Source organism: Ovis aries, chromosome 15 (genome assembly GCF_016772045.2).
Source record: "Ovis aries strain OAR_USU_Benz2616 breed Rambouillet chromosome 15, ARS-UI_Ramb_v3.0, whole genome shotgun sequence".
Taxonomy (NCBI): Eukaryota; Metazoa; Chordata; class Mammalia; order Artiodactyla; family Bovidae; genus Ovis; species Ovis aries.
In genome coordinates, this window is record NC_056068.1 from 76,914,254 (window position 1) to 76,930,385 (window position 16,132).

The following is a 16,132-nucleotide window of genomic DNA, read 5'->3' on the forward strand; positions in this document are numbered from 1 at the left end:
ACAATGTACCAAATACTGTGCTCAGAAGCTAGGAAAGACCTATATTTGCTGCTCATTCTATGCATATTCACTGAGTACTATATTGTGGTGGGTACTCAGCTGGCACCAGAGATGGAGTGTTGAGCAGCTTATAATCTCTGCCCCAGTAAATTCACAATTTAGTGGAGCAGATGATCACAGAACACAATTATAAGTCAGTGTGTAAAATGCTGTGATTTCAAAATGTCTTGAGAGAGGAGGGATCACTGACTGTAAAGGTCTATAGATTGGGAAATGGATTTCCTATCTCTGAGAAGCTTCCAAGGCAGCACAGTGTACGAATACTTAACTTCTCCTGGGATGGGCTAGGAGGGAGATATATGGCATCTGATTGTGAGGTAGGTTTTATCTCCATGGAACAGTGTGGATTTGAGTCTCTGAGAGGGTAAATAACTTTCTAGATTAGTTACCACCTGTAGTAATTGGAATGTGAACCTAGGAGTTCAGCAGTGGTTTCTTCTAAGAGTGGTTTGGTAAAATTCTCAAAAGATCTGAGAGGGTTTAGTGATGGTCTCTGCCCTCTCTTGGTCTCTGCAATCATAAACTCTATTGGTGATTTCCTTATAGTGGTGACTCGTGATAGTCCGTAATCACCTGTTCCCAGTGTTCAAGGAAGGATGCTTTGTGGGGTGAGTGGATGTCACCTGACTCCTGGTCTCAGGAGCCCTGGAGTCCACTTGCAGGAGGGACCATGTTGATACACTTTAGTCTCAGTCACCTTGACCAAATCCAGCATGGGTGAAGATGGTCTGCCAACCAGTCAATGCACAATCGTGGCAGTGTTTTGAGGTGTTGGAAGGCCTGCCTTCTTATAAGGATGTGTCTTAGCATTTTGGGTGGAGAGGTGGTTTGTACTTCTCTTGCCACTGAGGGACAGAAGCCTGAAAGAAGTGAAGGTACCTGTAAAGAGAAGAATTGTGAATGGATTGAACTGGAACTTTTGAAAGGAACTAGGTCCCCTGCTGACCGAATGTAGAAGCAGATAGTTAGGCGGAGAAGCAGAAATAAAAGAGAGCGTGCTGAATGTCCAGGGAAATTTCTTCAGAAGACCCTGAAGGGTATATGGGAAGGTGAGACTCCTATTCTGAAACCCAGAAAGGGAGAGGAGCAACAGGAAGTAGGATGAAGGAAATCTGCAGGCAAAAGACAAGCATTCAGTGGCAATAGAGACAGTTATTATGGGCACAGCAACGCTATACCTGCCGCCCTACATCACCCAGTGAGGCAGTCTCCTAGTAGACTTCTCCTAATTCAACCTCTAGTCCACTAGTCCAGTTTCTGCAGCCAGGTGATCCTGCCTTTGGGTCCAGTAACATTTTTGATGATTCCTCATTGTCTATTGCACAAACCCCAAAGTCCATAACAGTCCTTTGTGAATTGGTACTAGATCCTGTCTCCAACTTTATGGTTGCTATTCTTCACTTTACTCTAGGCTCGCTCAAATTTTTATAGTTTGCACTTCTCCACGGCTTCCTTGGAGTGTTCTTCCCTTCTTTTCTAAATAACCAACTCCTACTTGTTGTTCAGAATCCAGCTTACAGGCTTCTCACACTTAAAACAGATTGTTATGTAAATTACCCACTTAATGTAGGAGTCTTGTTTTCCTGTCATTTCAGATCACCCTTCCAAATTACTGCCTCCTGGTGGCTACCTCATGGCTCACGTGCACAATGTGACAGAATTCATTTTCCTGGGACTTTCTTCCAATCCAGAGGTGCAGAAAGCCTGCTTTGTGATATTTCTGCTCCTGTACACAGCCATTGTGCTGGGGAATTTCCTCATTGTCCTCACTGTCATGAGCAGCAGAAGCCTTGGCTCCCCCATGTACTTCTTCCTGAGCTACCTGTCCTTTGTGGAGATCTGCTACGCCTCGACGACAGCCCCCAGACTCATCTCAGATCTTCTGGCTGAGAGGAAAGCCATCCCTCTGTGGGGTTGCATGACACAGTTTTTCTTTATCCACTTGTTTGGTGGCACTGAGGCTTTCCTGCTCACTGTGATGGCCTATGACCGCTACGTGGCCATCTGCAAGCCACTCAGCTACACCACCATCATGAGCCGGCAGGCCTGTGCCTTCCTGGTGGGCGCAGCATGGGTGGGGGGCTTTGTGCATTCCTTGGCCCAAATCCTTCTTGTCTTCCGCTTGCCCTTCTGTGGCCCCAATGTGATCGACCACTATTTCTGCGACGTGCTTCCCCTGCTCAAACTTGCCTGCTCTGACACCGTCCTCATTGGTCTTCTGATTGTTGCCAACGGGGGCACCCTGTCTGTGATCAGCTTCGTGGTCCTCTTATCCTCCTATGTGGTCATCTTGCTCCATCTGAGGACCCGGAGCTCCGTGGGGCGGCGCAAGGCCCTGTCCACCTGTGGGGCCCACGTCACTGTGGTCACCTTGTTCTTTGGGCCCTGCATCTTCATCTATCTGAGACCCTCTACCACCCTGTCTGTGGACAAGACGGTGGCCGTGTTCTACACGGTGATCACCCCACTGCTCAACCCTGTCGTCTACTCCCTGAGAAATGCTGAAGTGAAGAAGGCCGTGAAGAGGCTGTGGATCAGAGCAGTGAAAGTAGAAGAGAGGTAGAGGCTGAGCCTTGGTGTCTTGGTATTAACATCCATCACCACAAATAGTTACATATATATATATATATATATATATGTCTTTCACCTTGTGAGAATCCATTCCCTCGCCCCCACCCCAGTCCAGCTGTCTTGCTTGTGGGTCTTAGTTTCCTGAACGGGAATGGAGACTGCATCCTCATCACTGAAACCTTGTAGTCCTAACCGTGAGACCTTCAGGGAATTCCTCTTTTTAAAAAATCCATCCAGCAACTCTGTGCCTTTTGATTGGAGAATTCAATCTATTTATCCTTATGGTAATCATTGAAATGTAAAGCCTTACTGTTTCCATTTGATGAAGTACTTTCTGGCTGGTTTGTAGTTAATTTTTAATGCTCTGTTACCTACATTTGTGAATCAGTGACGTTGCATGGCATTATCCTCTTATTTCCTTCTCTTTATTTCTTGTGACTCTCCTGTAGATTTGCCGTGTGGTTATCATGTGGCTTACATAAAAGATAACAAAGCATAAAAAGATAACCTTATGTTGTTAGCAACTTAATTCAATTGCATACAAACACTTTACCCTCTTATACCCCCTAAATGTCTTCAGTATTACAACACGCATCTTTTTATATTGTATATTCTTTCATAAATTATAGTAGCTATGATTACTTTGCTACTCATATCTTTTAACTTTTATACTATAGTTATTTGGTTAACACATCAATTATAGTATTAGATTTTCAGAATATGACTATACATTTGCTTTGTTTTATGTGTTGAATATTTTCCATATATTTTCATGTTACTAGTCACTGTTTTTTTTTTTTTTTTAACCATAAGGAATTTTCAGCACTTCTTGTAAGGTATGTCTAGTGATATTGAATTATCCTAGGTGTTTGTCTGTGAAAGCTTTTTTCTTCTTTATTTCTGAATGATAACTTTTCTGGATAGAGTATTCTGGGTTGGCATGATTTTTCTTTCAATAATTTCAGAATATCTTTTCATTCTGTTCAAGCCTGCAAGATTTCTGCTATGAAATCTGCTGAAAATATTATGGAGGTTTCTTTGCAGGCTTCAAACCTCTCTCCTCTCTCTGCTTTGAAGATTATCCCTTTGTGTCTGATTTTTATAGTTTTGTTATAATATGTGTTGAGAAGGTCATTTTGGATTGATATAATGAACAATTTATTACTTTCATGACTTGAATGCCCAGATTTCTCTCCAGGTTTGGAGAGTCTTCTGTAATTTCTTCAAATAAGCTGTCTGACCCCTTCTCTTTTTCTTTGGAATGACAATGATATTGATTTTTGTTTTGATGGTTTCCTATAGGTAACATTTCTTCACCTTTTAATTTTTTTCTATTCAGCATTGGATATTCCAATGTTTCTGTTCTGTATCTGGGCCTCCCTGATGGCTCAGATGGTAAATAATTCACCTGCAATGAGGGATGCTTGGGTTTGAACCCTGGATTGGGAAGGTCCCCTGGAGGAGGGAATGGCAGCCCACTCCAGTGTTCTTGCCTGGAGAATCCCCACGAACAGAGGAGCCTGGCTATGGGATCACAAAGAGTCGGATATGACTGAGCGACTAAACACACTCTGTATCTCTTGATTTTTTTTTCTGGGTCTACTCTGTTGTTGATGCACTCTACTGCATTTTCTATCTGTTGAATTCTATCTTCAGAAATTCAGCTGCAGAATTTCTGTTTGGTTGTTTTGTATGATCACTAATCTTTGTTAATTGTCTCATTTTGATCATGTATTGTTTGCCTGATTTCATTGGCTTGTCTTGCTAGGATTTCTTGAAACTCAGTGAATTTCCTTAAAGGGGGTTTTGAATTATCTAGCAGGTAAACTGTAGATCTCCATGTCTTTGGGTTTGGTTACAGGAAGATTACCACAATCTTTTGGTGTTGTCTTGTTTCCTTGATATTTTATGTTCCTGGGAATTTTGCATTGCTGTTCTTGCATTTGATTTAACTGTCACTTGTTCTGTTATTTACCAATTGCTTTAGGATAAAATATCTTTCATCAGTCTTGCTATTGATTCTAAGATGTTATAGATTCTAAGGCTTTGTCATACCTTGTATAGATGTACCTGCTCTAAACCTCTTGCTTCCTTTGTGGCATAATTCTTAAGCTTATTTGTATTCTTTTGAGCCTACAGTGCATCAATGGAACTGTCTCTCTCCTTTTCCCCTGAATACAGTGTACAGTCCGGGTTTATGCCCACACACCTGGGGCTATTTCTACATCTCTGCCTATCTGTTAGAACCTGCTCTTGCTGTTGCCCTTGGGAGTATGCACTGGGAGTTGGCTGCAGAAGAGGGGAAGGTGGGAGCTTGCATGCAGTGTGTTGGGGATGCCAGTGGTTTAGCTGGGTGTTCCTGGGTGAGACTTGCTCCATGACTTGTGAACAATCTTCCTGATGGAATCTAGAATTCAATCAGTATGAACTTGTTGTTCAGTCACTATGCTGTATCCAGCTCTTTGTGACCCCATGGACTGTAGCACACCCGACTTCCCTGTCCTTTATTATCTCCCAGAGTTCACTCAAATTCATGTCCATTGAGTTGGTCATGCCATCCAACCATCTCATCCTCTGTCACCCCCTTCTTTTATCTTCAGTCTTTCCCAACATCCGGGTCTTTTCAAATGAGTCAGTTCTTTGCATCACGTGGCCAAAGTATTGGCGCTTCAGCTTCTCCAATGAATACTCAGGACTGATTTCCTTTAGGATTGACTTGTTTGATCTCCTTACGGTCCAAGGGACACTCAAGAGTCTTCTCCAACACCACAATTCAAAAGCATCAATTCTTCAGTGCTCAGCCTTCTTTCTGGTCCAACTATCACATCTGTATATAACTACTAGAAAAAAACCATACCTTTGACTATATGCACCTTTGCCAGCAAAGTGATGTTTTGCTTTTTAACATGCTGTCTAGGAATGTCATAGCTTTGCTCCCAAGGTGTAAGCATCTTTTAATTTCATGGCTGCAGTCACCATCTGCTGTGAATTTGAAGCTCAAGAAAATTAATTCTGTCACTGTTTCCATTGTTTCCCCATCTATTTGCCAAGAAGTAATGGGACCAGATGCCATGATCTTCGTTTTTTTGAATATTGAGTTTTAAACCAGCTTTTTCTCTCTCCTCTTTCACCTTCATCAAGAGGCTCTTTAGTTTTTCTTCACTTTCTGCCATTATAGTGGTATTATTTGTATATCTGAGGTTGTTGATATTCTCCTGGCTATCTTGATTACAGCTTGTGATTCATGAAGCCTGGCAGTTTGCATGATGTACTCTGCATATAAATTAAATAAGCAGGGTGAACTTAAGTCTGTTTAATAAATTAAAGAATCCAAAATTCCTCACCACCCATCTGCTTCCTCCTTCCCTCCCTATTTGTGCTAATCATGAAACCCCCAATACAATTCTCTGGAAGCTGTGAGGGTGGAACGAGCCTTCTCAGCAGCATCCTGCAGAGCTGGTGAAGTCGTATGTTCACTCACCAGCTCTCCTTTTCTCCTGTGGGAAAACCACAGGGAACGAAGTCAGCCCTAAGCTGTGCCCCGTTGGGGGAGGAGTGATGCCGGCAAAGTCAAGATGTTAATTCTTCACACCCTAGTGCATGCAAAGGTATAGGTGTGTGTGTGTGCGTGTGTGTGTCCGTGTGGGTGTTATACACGAATATGGCTTCAACGGAGTGTGAAAGTTCCACTGAAGTCTCACCTCCACAAAGATTCTCTCATATGTAGGTGAAGTCCCCAGTTAGTGTTCCCACTGGCCCTCCCATGACAGGGCCAAGAGGGGCCAGAGCTCATTCGCAGTCTCCTGTAGGCCCCACAGCTGGTCCTGACATCTGCCTGCCTCTTGCCCCATGCACCTGTGGGTGAGATTCTTGGTGAGCTCCTTGGCGTATGGAGCTGGATTCCGCATCTCCCATAGAGGCACTTTTGCTCATGGGTGGATACCAAGTGTTTCCTGTTAAAGGAAGGGAGGGGGCGGAACTGAGCGCATCTTATGCCAGTGTGATGCTGCCGTTGCTCTCCATTTTCAGGCATTTGAGGCAATTGTATTCTTCCTTATTGAAGCTTCTTTGGCCTTTGTTGCTTAATAGTTTTTGTTTGGCAGGTACAGTACCTGGTATGATGTGGCTGCTCAATAAGTACTTGTTAAATAGATGTTGTCTGTAACATAGCACCTCTATTATTCTTTATGCTAAATATGCTTACATGATTGATCCTTGAACAATATGGATTTGGACTGTGCAGGGTCACTTATCTGAGGATACTTTCCAATAAATATGTTGAAAAATGTCTCAAGGTTTGTGAAAATTTGAAAGAGCTGATAGATGAACCATGGAGCACAGAAATATCTAAAAAATGAAGAAAAAGCTTGATAAGTCATGAAAAAAAATTAGATATTAGTCTACTATTTACTGCAAATAATACATACAAATCCATTATAAACTGCTAAATTTGTCAAAACTCATGCATACTTAATATTACTTAAATATTGGAAACTTTTATATAATTATTTGCTCGTCTTTTTCCTAGCTTTTTTTTTTTTTTTGGTGAAGTGAAGTGGAAGTCACTCAGTTGTGTCTGACTCTCTGCAACCTCATGGACTGTCCTCTGTCCATGGGATTCTCCAAGCGAGAATACTGGAGTGGATTGCCATTTCCTTCTCCAAATGTTTTTTTTAATTGGAGGATAATTGCTTTACAGTGTTGCATTGGTTTCTGCCATAGAATAATGCAAATCAGCCGTAAGTGTATAGGTATATATCCCCTTCCTCTTAAGCTTCCGTCCCACCCCCCACCCCCATCACATTCCTTTAGGTCATCACAGAGCATCCCTGGGCTGAACGACCATACCATATAGCAACTTTCCACTAGCTATTTTACACACTCTTTTGCAACATAAAGGGTAATGGTTAATTCACGGTTTTCACTCTCAAAAGCAATTGCATTAAAGTCTTTAAAATGATGTTGAAATGTATAATGATTTTCTCCTTAGTCATTAGTTAAAACTTGGCATCGTGTTAGAACTTTAATCAGCATTGAATTAATGACATCCTGAGTAGCACTGGTATAGAGCACACTGATCTTACAAAGTGCCATTATGGCACTGGTGAAAGCTTTCACTACAAAAATTTTAGTACATATTCAGGTGTGGTCAAGACAGATTAATATAATCACATGTAACCAAACTCCACCTTGAATAAATACTGCTTTGGACAAATTTTGTTTCCTCTTGAGCAGGGTATCTCAATAGCAGTAGTATTGTTGCTCTGGACTCAGATACCCTTTGCTGTGGGGGGCTGTCCCGTGCATTGTAAGATACTTCTCAGAATCTCTGGCCTCTTCTCATGAGTTGCCAGCAGCATGTCCTCTCCACCCAGATTGGGACAATTAAAAATGGCTCCAGATATTGGGGGGCAAAACTACCCATGATTCAGAACCACTATACCTTATCCTCATCAATGGCCAGGAAGTGCTATTTCAGTATTCTGACACTTGTGACCCATATTCCTGGGACCCATCCTTGAAATGGTATCATTTCATGTAAAGTCACGTGAATGAGTTCATGATAAGCAAGAGGTGTGTCTAATTGACTTCTGAACAGCATAGAGGTCCATAGCCTATGTGCCCTGTGAACACTGGCTGAAATTAATTTAATATTTCCTATTGATTTCTGAAGTTATGTTACCTACAAGGAAGTTTGAGATGTTTGTATCCAGGTCCTGCTTCCCATGAGGTAGGTGCCTGATTAGGAAGGGGCCAGGCATGGGTCTCTGGGGACCAATCTCCTCTCTCTTGATCATCCTGCCTTCCCCCTGGTATCTCTCAGCTACGTGAACTCAGGCTGAGCTGCTAGACTTCTTATTTATGGAACATAGAGAGGCAAGTCTACTCTGCTCTTGTTTTTAATCGGGTGGAGTAGACACACTGGCTTAGTCTCAACATTTGCAAGCCTAAGGCTGGAAGGGGATCATATTTTCCATGTGGCAACTCCTGAGCTGTATGAGCTCTGGTTGAGAGCTTGGTCTTAATGCTTTCAGACTGAGTAACTGGGAAACGTGCATGCTCTGTGGGATAGTTTTAGGGCATCATCTGCCTTCTGTGGTTGTAACAGAAAAAAGAATTGTGGTGAGACAGGAGAGCCACAGACACATTGGGGTGAGTTTTATTTTGTGAGCATGTGTTGATTACAATTCCACGTTGAAAGCAAAGTGAATTGCCCATGGCATTTTACAAAGTGCTCTCACATTGGTCTGGTCTTTGCCAGAAGCAAGCGCTGTGCCAAGTATTAGAATTCAGGGATGAAGAATATGCGGTCTTCGTCCCTGGGGACCTTTATTCTTTCAACATTTTCTGAACACTTACAATGTTGCCAAATACTGTGCTACGACGGTAGTTAGTCTGTGTCAGTCTGTCAGTCGTGTTCGACTCTTTGTCGCCTCATGTACTGTAGCCCACCAGGCTCCTCTGTCCATGGAATTTCCAGGCAAGAATAGTGGAGTGGGTTGGCATTCCCTTCTTCAAGGGATATTCCCGACCCAGGGATTGAACTCCAGTCTTGCATTGTAGGCGGTTTCTTTACCATCTGAGCCACCAGATCTGTAGCCACTCTACATTCTATGTACACCGCTGAGTGGTATATTATGGAAGGTATTCAGTTAGCACTGGAGATGAGTTTTGAGCAGGACATAATCTCTGCCAGTTCATAACTTGGTGGGGCAGATGGTCACATAACACAATTATAAATCAGTGTGTAAAGTGCTATGATTGCAAAACGTCCTGAGAGTAGAAGGCCACTGACTGTAAGGCCTGTGCATTCAGAAGATGGACTTGTATCTTTGAGGAGCGTCCACGGCAGCACAGTGAATGAGTACTTAACTTCTCCTGGGATGGAGATGCGTGACATCCACCTGTGAGGTAGGGTTTGACTCCATGCAATTAGGATCTTGAGTCTCTGTGAGGTGAAATAACTTTCCAGATAAGTTACCACCTAAGGGTATTGGTATGTATACCTAGGAGTCCAAGCAGTGCTTTCTTCCATGAGTGATTTGGTAAAATTCCCAAGCTGATCTGAGAGGTTAGTGCTGGCCTCTGCAGTCGTAAACTCTGTTCACGGTGGTGGCTCATGATAGTCCTCGATCATCTTGGCCTGTCTGCAGTGCTAAAGGAAGGAAGCTTTGTGGCGTGAGTTGTTATCATATGACTCCTAGTGTCCAGCACCCTGGAGCTTAACCATACAAGGGCCTATGTTGATACACACTGATCTCAGTCAGCTTGGATGAAGCCAGCATGGATGAAAAGAGTCTGCTAATCAGTCAGTGCACAGTCTTGGTGATGCTTTAGGTATTGTAAGGTTGGACTTCAGAGGAGGATTTGTCATAGCATGAGTTGGGATTCTGGGTGGAGAAGTTATTTGCGCTTCTCTTGCCACTGGGGGATATACAACTGAAAAAGTGAAGGTACCTGTGTAGAGAATTGTGGATGTATTGAACTGGAGCTTTTGTAAGGAACTAGGTCACCTAATGTCCAAGTGTAGAAGCAGATAATTAGGAGGAGAAGCAAAAATAAGGAGTCCTGAGTGTCGAGTGAAATTTCTTCAGAAGACTGTGAAGGGTATATGGGGAGGTGAGAATCCTATTTTGTAAGCCACAAAGAGGAAAGCAGCAAAGGGCAGTGAGATAAAGGAAATTTGTAGGTAAAAGCCAAAACATTCAAAGTCAATACAGAGATGATTATCATGAAGATAGCAACACTATCCTTTCCGCCCCTTTATCACCCAATGGGGCAACAAATTTTCTAATAGGTTTCTCCTAGTCCAAAGTCTGGGATCCGCTGGTGGCTCAGTTCAGCTCAGTTCATCATTCATTTGTGTCCAACTCTTTGCGACCCCAAGGACTGCAGCACGCCAGGCCTCCCTGTCCATCACCAACTCCTGGAGTTCACTCAAACTCATGTCCATCGAGTAGGTGATGCCATCCAACCATCTCATCCTCTGTCTCCTCTCCTCCTGCCTTCAATCTTTCCTAGCGTCAGGGTCTTTTCCAGTGAGTCAGTTCTTCACATCAGGTGGCCAAAGTAAGTTTCAGCTTAAGCGTCAGTCCTTCCAATGAATATTCAGGACTGATTTCCTTTAGGATGGACTGGTTGGATATCCTTGCTAACCAAGGGACTCTCAAGAGTCTTCTCCAACACCACAGTTCAAAAGCATCAATTTTTTTGTGCTCAGCTTTCTTTATAATCTGACTCTCACAATCAGTACATGATGACTGGAAAAGCTGTAGCTTTGACTAGACAGATCTTTGTTGGCTAAGTAATGTCTCTGCTTTTGAATATGCTATCTAGGTTGGTCATAACTTTCCTTCCAAGGAGTAAGCGTCTTTTATTTCATGGCTGCAGTCACCATCTGCAGTGATTTTGGAGCCCCCCAAAATAAAGTCTGTCACTGTTTCCATTGTTTCCCCATCTATTTGCCTTGAAGTAATAGGACCTGATCTCATGATCTTAGTTTTCTGAATGTTGAGTTTTAAGCCAACTTTTTCACTCTCCTCTTTCACTTTCATCAAGAAGTTCTTTAGTTCTTCATTTTCTGTCATAAGGGTGGTATCACCAGCATATCTGAGGTTATTGATATTTCTCCTGGCAGTCTTGATTCCAGCTAGTGCTTCATCCAGTCCAGCATTTATCATGATGTACTCTGCATATAAGTTAAATAAACCGGGTGACAATATACAGTCTTGATGCACTTCTTTCCCTATTTGGAACCAGTCTGTAGTTCCATGTCCAGTTCTAACTGTTTCTTCTTGACCTGCATACAGATTTCTCAGGAGGCAGGTCAGGTGGTCTGGTATTTCCATCTCTTTAAGAATTTTCCAGAGTTTGTTGTGATCCACGCAGTCAAAGGCTTTGATACAGTCAATAAAGCAGAAGTAGATGTTTTTCTGGAAGATCTGCCTGCAATGCAGGAGACCTGGGTTTGATCCTCTGGTGAGGAAGATCCCCTGGAGAAGGGAATGGCTACCTACTTCAGTGTTCTTGCCTGGATAATTTCATGGATGAAGGAGCCTAGTGGACTGCAGCCCATAGGGTCTCAAAGAGTCAGACTTAACTGAGAGACTAACACTTTCACCTGTTTCACAGTTCAAGGTCTAATCCACTAGTCCAACCTCTACCTACAAAATGCTTTTACTTATCAGTTGCCTAACTTTTTTCAGGATTTCCCATTGTCTGTTGACTGAACTCCAAAGTCCATAGGAGTCTTTTATAAAGTGATACTACAGTCTATTTCCAGCTTTCGTATTCCTAATTCCACTTTACTCCAGCCTTACTCAATGAATTTCCATTGTTTGTACATCCTCTTCTGCTTTTTTGGAGTGTTGTTCCCTTTTTTCTTTTTTTTAACATGACTAACTTCTACTAGTCTTTCAGTATCCAGTTCACAAGCTTCTCAGACATGCAGGGATTGTTATGCAATTTTCCTACTTAATGTAGGAGTGTTTTGTTTCATTTCAGATCACCCATTGAAATTCCTGCCTTCTGGTGGTGATTTCATGGCTAAAACACACAATGTGACAGAATTCATTTTCCTGGGACTTTCTTCCAATCCAGAGGTGCAGAAAGCCTGCTTTGTGATATTTCTGCTCCTGTACACAGCCATTGTGCTGGGGAATTTCCTCATTGTCCTCACTGTCATGAGCAGCAGAAGCCTTGGCTCCCCCATGTACTTCTTCCTGAGCTACCTGTCCTTTGTGGAGATCTGCTATGCCTCGACGACAGCCCCCAGACTCATCTCAGATCTGCTGGCTGAGAGGAAAGCCATCCCTCTGTGGGGCTGCATGACACAGGTTTTCTTTATCCACTTGTTTGCTGGCACTGAGACTTTCCTGCTCACTGTGATGGCCTATGACCGCTACGTGGCCATCTGCAAGCCCCTCAACTACACCACCATCATGAACCAGCAGGCGTGTGCCATCCTGGTGGGCGCAGCATGGGTGGGGGGCTTTGTGCATTCCTTGGCCCAAATCCTTCTTGTCTTCCGCTTGCCCTTCTGTGGCCCCAGGATGATCGACCACTATTTCTGTGACTTGCTTCCCCTGCTCAAACTTGACTGCTCTGACACCGTCCTCATTGGCCTTCTGATCGTTGCCAACGGGGGGACCCTGTCTGTGATCAGCTTCGTGGTCCTCTTATCCTCCTATGTGGTCATCTTGCTCCATCTGAGGACCCGGAGCTCCGCGGGGTGGCGCAAGGCCCTGTCCACCTGTGGGGCCCACGTCACTGTGGTCACCTTGTTCTTTGGGCCCTGCATCTTCATCTATCTGAGACCCTCTACCACCCTGTCTGTGGACAAGACGGTGGCGGTGTTCTACACGGTGATCACCCCACTGCTCAACCCTGTCATCTACTCCCTGAGAAATGCTGAAGTGAAGAAGGCCGTGAAGAGGCTGTGGACCAGAGCAGTGAAAGCAGAAGAGAGGTAGAGGCTGAGCCTTGGTCTTGATCCTCAGGCTTAGAATGATGGTGAATGAAAGTGAAGTGACACAATGGAGTGAAGGACATTTTCTAGGGCTTGTTATTTTTAGATTACTCCAACTGGTTCCAGTCTTCAATAGGTTCACTGTAATCATTTGTTAAATATTTTCTTTTATGGATATACTACTACTTAACTAGCCATTTTTCTGTTACATGTTTAGATTGTTTATATATTTTTACTACTATAAATAATAATGTGCTAAGTATTCTTGAATAAAAATCTTTAATGATACTTCTCAGTTTTAAGTCTAATTTGCTATCATAAATTTACTACATTAAAAGTTACTATAACTTTTGATGCATAGTCTCAAATCAATTCTCAGAATGTTTTTAATCCAGCATAGTCATTACAGTTTTTCTTGGTGAGAAATAAAATTTTATACACTCTCAAATGATCTCCCCACAAGATGTTTATTAATTGTAAAAATTTAAATGTAACTTTATAGTTGTGAAAGCTGGTAGACACTTCCTTTAACAATTACTCACATTTATTATTGCCATTTACAAAGAGACACACAACGTCAGTGTGATATTTCTACCCAAAATACATAATCTGAGTTTAATTATGAAAAAAAGTCAAACCTTAGTCAGAAGACATTTTGAAAGGAGAGAGATCAAGATGGTAGAGTAGGAGGAAGCTGGCTCATCTCACTTCATAAATATATGAAAACTAGAGCTATATATGTAGTGACTCTCACTGAAGTTGATACAGGTACCAGCAGAATTCTTCTACTAAGGCTGTAAAGAGAGATCCCCATGGATTCTGATGGAAAGGGAAGAGATGTGATCTGTTTAGGACTCACACCCACAGAGGGGAACACAGAAAAGGAGAGGATATTATAGACTCAGGGTACTGAGGGGTTGAAACTACATATTAGACACCCCAGGCCTGAAGTCTGATACCAGGAAGAACAGCCCTCTTAGCTGGCTTGAAAACCAATGGGGCTTACCAGAAGGATTTAAGAATCCAAGACTCTGCTCTTAAAGGCATACACACAGCCTTGCTTACTCCCAGTTATAGCAGAAAGACAGCAGATTGAAAACTGTCTGGGGATCCAGCTGTTCCTCCAGCACCACTCAAGCATGCCACTCTTCTTGCCTATCTGTGCTGGGCCCCTAATGCTCTGGGGCTATTTACCAGTAAGATAGAGGCTGCCACTACTAATAGGGAACACATACTTCAGGGAGCAAACCAGAAGGAATCCAGCCCCTGTTTCTGATCAGGGCAGGAGCAGCCATTGCAATGCACCCTTTGGTGCGCACACTTGGGAGAGTGTGACTAGCTCCAGGGCAGAGACCATTGTCTCTGTGCACACTCTCAGAAGGGAGCGAAACTAGCTCTAGGTGGAGACCTCCATCAAAGTACTGAAAGGAAAAAGCCTACAACCTAGGATACTCTACCAGCAAGATTATCTTTCAAAATTGAAGGAGAAATAAATAACTTCTCAGACAAGCAAAAACTAAAAGAGTTCATCAATACTAACCTGACCTTATAAGAAGTATTAGAGGGTCTACTTAAGGGAAAGAGAAAAGGCTTCAAGAACTAAGAAATTATAGGAAGGGGAAAATTCCACCGGTAAAGGCAAATATATATGTATATATTTAAATATATACATATATATTTAAGGGATATGCATGAAGATGTAGAATATAACATCAAAAAATGTGGGGAGGAGAGAAAAATATAGAGATTTTAGAATGTGTTTGCATTTAAATGACGATCAGTTTAAAAGAAGTAGATATAGGTCAACATATATGAACTCCATGATAACCACAAATCAAAAACTTACAACATATACACAAAAACTAGAGAGAAAGAAACACAAACAGCATTAAAGAAAATCATCAAACCACAAGGGAAGAGTCTAAAAGAACAACAGAGTAGAACTACAAAAACAATCAGAAAATAAATGGTAAAATCACTAGTCCACACCTATCAACAATTACTTAAAATGTTACTGGGCTAAATGCTCTAATCAAGGACTTAGGGAGGTTATTTGGATAAATAAACAAGACTTATCTAAGTGCTGCCTCCAAAAGACTTACTTCAGAGCTAAAGATACAAACAGACTGAAAGTGTGGGGATGGAAGGAATATTTCATGAAAACAGAAATGGAAAGAAAGCTGGGATAGCAGTATGCATTTCAGACAAAATATGCTTTACAGCAAAATCTATAATAAAAGACAAGAAAAGATATTACACAATGAAAAAGTGATAAATATGAGAAGATGATATAGCATTTATAATATACCTAATATAGGAGCATCTAACTCTATAAGACTATGTAAATTATATATATATAATTTATATTAATATAAATTAAAAATTGACAATAATACAATAACTGGAAGGGACTTGTCCACTTACTTCATTGAACATTCAGATTTCTCTACCTGTTAACATCTTATCCACCCTCAAAAACCCACCTGAAATGCTGCTGCCTTAAAATTTATCAAAACTTAGGTACGCAGACACTTACAGACCATATAAGTGTAAAACATGGTACTATTTACAGTAGAGAATGTGAAGAGGCAGTATCAAATCAAACTTCATAAAGCTAATGGTAGTGCATACAGCATGACTGTGGTAATTCCATTGCCACCTCCTGTTGCTACGACAGTGAGCTCAAGTGTTACAAAGATACACTTAAAATGCATCTGATGCTAATCAATTACCCTGAGCAGTCACCTCTGCAGTAAATTGTTTTTCTCAGTAAAAAGTGATCTCTTGAGGTTCTTGTGTATTTTTCATCATATTTAGTGCAATGTCATAAACATTGAATAACACTAGGGGACCCTTATGAAGTGCCACTAGTGATTCTAGAAGTACTTTTAAGAAGCAAAGTCACGATGTTACAGAAAAGTTGAGTTGCTTGATATGTTCCATAGATTGAGATATGCAGCAAGGGTCACCTGCCACTTTAAGATAAATGATTCCAGTATAAGGATGATTGTAAAAAAAGAAAAGAAAAGAAAC

General features: G+C 42.0%; 2 protein-coding genes across 2 annotated transcripts; both read left to right on the plus strand.

Annotated features, from left to right (window-relative positions):
- The first annotated feature begins 1,693 nt into the window (after nt 1-1,693).
- LOC114114567 (olfactory receptor 4X2-like) lies at nt 1,694-2,623 on the plus strand. The gene has a single exon (XM_027968905.2). It carries the CDS (start codon nt 1,694-1,696, stop codon nt 2,621-2,623), a length of 930 nt encoding a protein of 309 aa, XP_027824706.2.
- A 9,548-nt stretch (nt 2,624-12,171) lies between these two features.
- On the plus strand, nt 12,172-13,103 carry LOC114118300 (olfactory receptor 4X2-like). The gene has a single exon (XM_027979048.3). It carries the CDS (start codon nt 12,174-12,176, stop codon nt 13,101-13,103), a length of 930 nt encoding a protein of 309 aa, XP_027834849.2. The 5' UTR covers nt 12,172-12,173.
- The last annotated feature ends 3,029 nt before the right edge of the window (nt 13,104-16,132 follow it).